This window comes from Bombina bombina, chromosome 5, assembly GCF_027579735.1.
Source record: "Bombina bombina isolate aBomBom1 chromosome 5, aBomBom1.pri, whole genome shotgun sequence".
In the NCBI taxonomy this organism is placed as follows: Eukaryota; Metazoa; Chordata; class Amphibia; order Anura; family Bombinatoridae; genus Bombina; species Bombina bombina.
In genome coordinates, this window is record NC_069503.1 from 701504572 (window position 1) to 701512071 (window position 7500).

A 7500-nucleotide genomic window follows, 5' to 3' on the forward strand; every position below is an offset into this window, starting at 1 on the left:
CACTTTCTGAGGCACCAGCTATTACTGAGCATGTGCAACAGTTTACAGTGTATGAGTCTGATTGGCTGATAGCTGTCACATGATACAGGGCACAGACAATTTTTAAGTACATTTTGAAATTTGTTAGAAAAAAAATGTACTGATTTTTTTAAAATTAAGAGCGCTATTGCATTGTCTTTGTATTCTTCTTCATTTGTTGATTGTATATGCACAACATGAACATCACACAGTTTTTTATTGCTTGTACCTAATAAACATTTATAGTGAGCTTTCCCTGTCTTCACAATTTACCATTTTATTAATTTGTCATAATTCTGTTTTTTCTTTTATAATTCTCAGTAACCATAGAAAGAGCTTAAGTTCTGTAGTGTTGTGGCTATTGTTTAGAAGCCCATTAGCCTAGTTGTCTTCATCTCTATTACTGTCATATGTAGGGATCCCAGTGATTTGGCGAGCACTAGGCTTAAAACCAGAGCAAAGCCAAAAAAGGAAACTTGCCTGAGATCTCAGACATGTAATGTCTGCTTTCTGTTCACCAGGAACACAGCCTGCAGATTTCCCTGTGTTATTTATTTGGAATGCTTTTCATTTTTCCTGTTTGGATCTGAAAATGAATCTGTTGTTTTAACCATCTAATTGCTTGTGTAGCTCTTCAATACTTAAATACAATTATTAAATATTAGAATGCATTGTTAAAAAACATGCTGATGGTTATAATGTATGGCCAATCTTTTTTTTATTTTTTTTATTTAGCACTCTCTTTTTTTTATTTTGTTTTTAAAGACCTCCAAAAACTATTATCCACATAACTTTTTATTTAGACACATGAAGATTCACGAAAAAGATCCGAATGCCCAAGTGACTACAAGTCCCCCATCACCACAAAAACGTAGGAGGCTGTCATCAAAAAGGAAATCCAGTAATGAAGGAGAGACTGAAAAAGAAGAGTCCCCTCCAGCAAAAAAGGTTACATCTCGCTCTTGAAGTATATAACTGTCTAGATTTGCTTGTTTTAAGCTAAATAAATAAAACTCTTGTTAGATAAATCAGTACAATTCCTGTTATCTTATAGAGCTTATGTAAGTGATGTTATATTAGATTATAACATTTTGTAACATTTGTTTATACTAATTTCTACTTTAAATTGAAATATACTATTCCCCAAGCCCATAAATGCATAATACATTTTTTGGAGGAATTTAAAAATTTCTGAACATTAAAAATAATAATAATATAAAGAAAAATGCATATGCACGTACATACAGGTGCAAAGCCCCAAATCCAGAATTATTCAAAAATCCAGAATTTTTCATTAATTTAAAAAAATAAAACTATTACAAATTAGCATTTTTACCCACTAGCAAGTCACAATCTTCTCAGTTTTTTGTGTTCTAAAATGCAAATGCGAGTCTCTATTTATTTAAAGCACCAACTATTACCTTTCTGATTACAGTACTGTACTATATGAACACAGTATTAAAGATGATATAAAACTCATTTATAAGCTGTATAATAACATGTAAATATTGTCCAAACAACATAAGATAATGTTATTTACACTTGTCCTGTTTTACAGATGCAGATTATGCAAATATTCTGAAACCCCAAACGATTCTGAAATGTAAACCTTTTCCAGTCAAAGTTTGGAGAAAGGGTTTTGTACCTGTATAGTTAGTTTGTGTTCCAATACTCAATAGTTCAAGTCATGACATTTAGAACAGTGCAGTTTTACAGATCCACAATTTCTTTCAAAATACCGGAACGTGCTGTGCATGAACGTTTTGTTGTCACATTAGTATCTAAACATTTTACTGCTCTCTTTAAGGTGTTGGAAGAGAGTCCCCCAGCTGAGCCGGAGAAGAAGGCTGAAGAGGTTTTCCCTTGTTCTTTGTGTTTGAAAGAGTTTCCATGCAAGCCGACTTTGGATGCTCACATGGAGACACATCCTGAAGCCTCTCTAAAGTAAGTCTAATGGGCCATGTAGATAGATTTGTATGTAATGACAAGTAAAAAAAAGATTCTTATGGTGAACTGTTATGCTCATTTAAAATTTAGTAAAATGAATCTAACAAGCATGCTTTGGTTGTATGCTTAATTAATACATGTTATTATTTTATTGGTAGGATGGAACTGTTATTGCACAGAGTTAAAGGGACAGTCAACACCAGAATTTTTGTTGTTTAAAAAGAAAGATAATCCCTTTATTACCCTTTCCCCAGTTTTGCATAACCAACAGTTGTATAAATACAATTTTTTTCACCTCTGATTACCTTGTCTCTAAGCCGCTGCAAACTGCCCCCTTATTTCAGTTCTTTTGACAGACTTGCTTTTTAGCCAAGCAGTGCTCACTCCAGGGTAACTTCACGTGCATGAGCTCAACGTTATCTATATGAAACACATGAACTAATGCCCTCTAGTGGTCAAATGCATTCAGATTATAGGCAGTCTTCAAGGTCTAAGAGAGTAGCATATGAACCTTCTAGAATTAGCTTTTAACTAAGCATACCAAGAGAACAAAGCAAAATTGTTGATAAAAGTAAATTGGAAAAGTTGTTTAAAGTTACATTCCCTATTTAAATCATGAACGTTTTTTGAGACTTGACTGTCCCTTTAATTGATGTTAAAGATAGGGCCAGTAGGTGATGAATGACAGGCAAATATGTATACAGCTAATTTTTAAATCTACTTTATTTTGCTTCCATATGTCTCTTTAACAGCTGGCTACTTTCTCCTACTGATATATATACTCTGTGTGTGTGTGTGTATATATATATATATATATATATATATATATATATATATATATATATATATATATATATATATATATATATATATATATATATATATATGTATGTCTATCTCTGAAAACAACATAAATTAAAAGATTTAATAGTTTTTCAAGTGTAGCTTGGAAGACCGTGTGACTTTTGCAGCAGCTGGTTTAGTATGTATTTAGTTTTTAATTTTTTTTTCTATAATGGGGTTGATCACAAACCTTTCGAAAAAAAATATGAAATGATTTATTCACAAAAATTCCTATAGACTTTAATGGTAATTTTCTGTTGTAAATCATTTGGTAAACTTTCCAGCAGGATTATGATGAGCCCCATAGTGAATATAGATTATGCACAATAATTCTAGTTTCTTTTTTCCCCTGGAATACCAAAGCTGCTGCAAATAAACTAATTTAGGTACAAGCATGTTACCCCCACCACATAAGTCCCGTTTGCACATGCAAGGGAGGACTATCAGAGTGCTGTATCATTAAGGACTTTCCCCACAAGCACTGGCTGTAAACAACTAGAATGTGGCGTATAGAAGACATGCTTCCTATACCTAAGAGTTCTGCTTTACGTACAGCATAATTGCATTTTTTGGAGGAAAAATGGAACTAGATTTAAAAAAAAATGATGGAACATGTATATCAAACAATAGCAAGGTAAGTATAACCTTGCTATTCTGGTATCTCTAGTGTTTTGTTATGTCCCTTTAAAATCTGCTCACTTTGCTATGTGTGGACAGTTATGTATGATGAGTAAATGAGTATATATGTATAGAACAGTATACTCTATATGATATACTTGTTAATATGTTTTACATTAAATTATTGTTTAGCATCTAATAATTTCTACCACAGCACTTTGTTTCCTGTTGCTTTTACTGAGCCACTTCCATGTGACAGTGAAATGTAGCTTGTCCTGTTTTTTTTGTGATTTGATGCTTGTGTCAGGGCCTGTCCCTGTGTATGGGTCAGTCAGAAACAGTAACATTCTGTCTGGAATGTGTATGGCAACTTGCCCACTCTATAACCAGCAGCCTTAAAATAGGGTCCTTAACTATATGGTTTCAGCCTTGAGAAAGAGATATGTGTAGATATATGTGCTAGGATATATTTGTATTCAGCTTGATGAGAGAAGAGTTCTTTACACAAAGGTAAAGCTTCTTTATTGTAGTCTGTTCTTCCCACCTTTCACTTTAATGAATGAATGCCCTTTGGATTCTATTGCTTGCCCATGGCATCTGTGCATTGGACCCTTTTAATGTTATCTGCTGCTGCTATTTTATATAAGGTCTGTGTGAGGCCTGGGCATAATCTGTTATTGCAGCACATTTGGTTAATAAGGGGACTTGTGGATAGGAGAGAGGGCAGTTCTGTGAGTCTGTGTTAGACTTGCAGGCTCCCTGGGGATGTCAGAGAATTGGCAGGGTCACCACTTAGAGAGTTGCCCTTCCACTGCTTGTGACTTTTAGCAGCTGCTTGATGTCAGTTCACAAGGACAGGGATGATGTGTCCCTTCTGGGCTTGGAAAATGCAGTATGTCTTGATATAGGTGAGAGGAGAAATATATGGAGATTAGTTAATTGATATGTTACTAAACAAACCTCTGCTGTTTCCCGCTGAGTGTTTTCATACACACCTGTTTGGCAGTGTAGAGATTAATTGTGAAATAACAGCAGGCCCTCTGAGCATTGGTATCTCTGTTCATGGCTGTATAATGAACATTAAAGTATGGAGCTATGGGACTGCACTCTACTGTAATGGGGCTAATTAGATCATTTAGCTTGCCTGGTTAATCCTCTGTAGAGCACAAACTGTTAATTTTCTTCTCAATTGGAAAGTGCTTGGCTTACAGTAGCATTGCACTCTTGGGACTCAAGTATTACAGACTGAACCCTATACTTTTTAAAAGTATATTTCAGTTATACTTTTCCTGTAGTGTGTCATTATTGTAAAAGCTATTATTTAATGGGACATGTGCAGTATCACCATATTACTGCAAACCATTATGCATTAAAAAGAGATTTTCGAGTCCCTACAGCATACATATCAGTAGGCATAGGCAAATATTTGTATTCGTCATTTGTTTACTAAATGAATGCTGAATATGGCCACAGGCAGTGGCGTTCAACTCTGAATTTATTTGTGTAACACACAAACATTTGTGCAAATCCATATATATTGTGCTGGATTTTTACACAAATACAACCGGTGCCATAAATCAGGTCTCAACAAACCCAGTAGCCAGGGAGCCAATGGATCCTAAAATGTATAGCCCTGGCTCCTAACTGTGGGTTATTATCCATATATTTATATACAAATACCACTGCCTGGCTCCTAAAATTATGTTTGACTCCTAAATATTCTTACTAGCTGCTTAAGTTTAAACAGATTTGTCCACCACGACAGAATACATCTGGCTGCATCCATGTTTGGTATTTGTTTAGTGAACTAATGCAGAATATTTGACCATGCCTACTTACCAATCTGAGCTTGTGTTAGCACAGATATTGGCACCAAGCATAGGCACTAAAATAACGTTAAAGGGACAGTTTACTCAAAAAATGTCTCCCCTTTAATTTGTTCCCAATGATCCACTTTGCCTGCTGGAGTGTATTAAATTGTTTACAAGTATTTCCATTACCCTTATATTGGCATTTGAAATAGATTTTGGTCTGAGGAAATGACCAGTAAATTGGTTGAGAAACGCGTTACCCTGTCAAGCGTTGCTGATGCTTTGAAAATAATAAAGCATTTTAGTTATTTTATGCAAATTGGAAGTTTGTCAATACTTGAATTCCCTAACGAACACCTGTGGCGTAAGATCCCGAGGCAGAAACATATCTCACGCAATATGAGAAGCTGCGATTACTGCAGGGATATCAAGGTTCCAGTGTACTAGCCACTGCTGAGTGCTAGTCTGCTCACTTGCACTGGTCCTAGCACAGTGCCACATCATCAGATAAGCGCTACGCTAGAAGCAGTTACCATTTGACAATACTGTCTTACACTATGAGGCGCCCTCTTTTTATTCTTATGAAATAGATTTAGCATGTGGTATCCCCACCTATCCTAAAAGTTTTTGGTCTCGAGGCCAAGCCAGTAGAAGAAATTACACTCCCAGTGGGTTATAGAAGAGATAAGGTAATAAAATGTTAATTTTTCCATTTTTCTCTCCAAGTATTGGTGATTAGTTTGTGGACAGATATAAGATAAATAAGCAGGTATATGTACACAATGTGATAAAGTAATGAGATCTGATTATACCTACAAGCTCAACCCATTTTATTAGGTTGTGGCTTCAAAACACAATCAGCTATTTTATATACACAAATAAGCCTTAAAAAAAGCAAATCTCATACATTTTTATACTCTGCAGCTGGTATAATAAGTAATTGGAAACACATTAAGGGAAAAAGAATTTTATAGTATACTGTCCCTTTAAGCATTTTTTTTTTTTTTTTTTTTTTAAACTGCTTTGTAGTAGCGTCTACATAGCTCCAGCAAGTATGTCCCTTTTTAAAAAGGAGAACAAATAGGTCAAATATAACAGGCCACTAAAACTTTCTGTTTTGGCATTCTAGTCTATAATATCAAGTAACCATTCTGAGTCGTCCTCTATATTTGCCTTTTTTTTTATTTGTGTACTTCACACAACTATTTGACGTTGTTCTTTTCTTCTGCTGCAGCTTATTCAGCTATCCCTTAAGATGATGTGAGTAAACTAACAATTCTTCTTAATCCTAAAGGGGATACATCAGATTTTTGTTTGCATGTTTAAGAGGTTGCATGAAAATGTACTTCATATTCATAGTCCTGCCTAGGCATATAGAATATTATCTATTACACCACCCTCCTCCTGCTCCTGTATAAATGTCATCGTCAAGTCTAATATCAAGTAAGACATTTTTGTGGACAAGTCAGACACTACAGTGAAATTTTCCATCCTATGTATAATGTGTGTAAATTTGTTTAATGTATTTTATAGCACCACTTAAAGCAACATAACACACCTTGTAATTGCAGGACTTTTCTTTTGGATTAAATGAACATATCTGCTTTTTTTTTCTTTTTTTAATAGTATAACACATTGTTTGCGGTAATTGGTTTTCAGTGTCTGCACTCCGCCAAGCAGTCTTATTTGGAGAAGCCAATCCAAGCTTGTTACTGTAATAGACTTTTATATAGAAACTTACATTGGTTTGTCATTTAGGGACATATATGTATGTAGCAGAGTTAGGTTGTGAAGTTTGCAGAATTTTAAAAATCACAATGTTGGAACTTAAAAATGAATAAAAAAAAACATATCATGGAGAATAAAAGTTTTTATATAAAAATGTAAAAAGAGAAAATGATAGGGTTCACCAAATGACTCCTAATTAAGATTAGCAAGTTGTAGCAAAGCTTAAAACTCCTGCAGGCCTGTTTGTCTCCCAAACTCTGAGTAGATTTACAGCGACCTGTGTTGTCCTTCAGGAGCAGTTTAGGGTACAGGAGATCTCACTGGTAGCGGTGGCCTGGAGTTAAGTGACTCGGCTCCAAATGTTTCTATGTGATGCCTTTTCATCCTGTCTTTCACTTTGGCCTCCTGAGTTTGAAGACATGTCAACAGGTGTTGAGTGTTAGACCAAGAGGTTTTATTACATCCCTCTAGCTACAGCTGGTCTTTTTGTTTTCCTATTTTAGCATCCTTCAGAATTTCGCCTTGGTGAGAAAAA

The 7500-nt window shown here is 34.9% G+C and overlaps 1 protein-coding gene across 7 annotated transcripts in view; it reads left to right on the forward strand.

The window, feature by feature from the left end:
• The window catches only part of RREB1 (ras responsive element binding protein 1), a 96367-nt gene that overhangs the window by 64618 nt on the left and 24249 nt on the right, over positions 1-7500 (forward strand). For all 7 annotated transcript variants that reach the window (XM_053714705.1, XM_053714710.1, XM_053714709.1 and 4 more), the window contains 2 exons: positions 822-966; positions 1826-1962. In XM_053714705.1, the coding sequence (XP_053570680.1) occupies positions 822-966; positions 1826-1962 (282 nt within the window). The remainder of the gene's footprint in view (positions 1-821; positions 967-1825; positions 1963-7500) is intronic.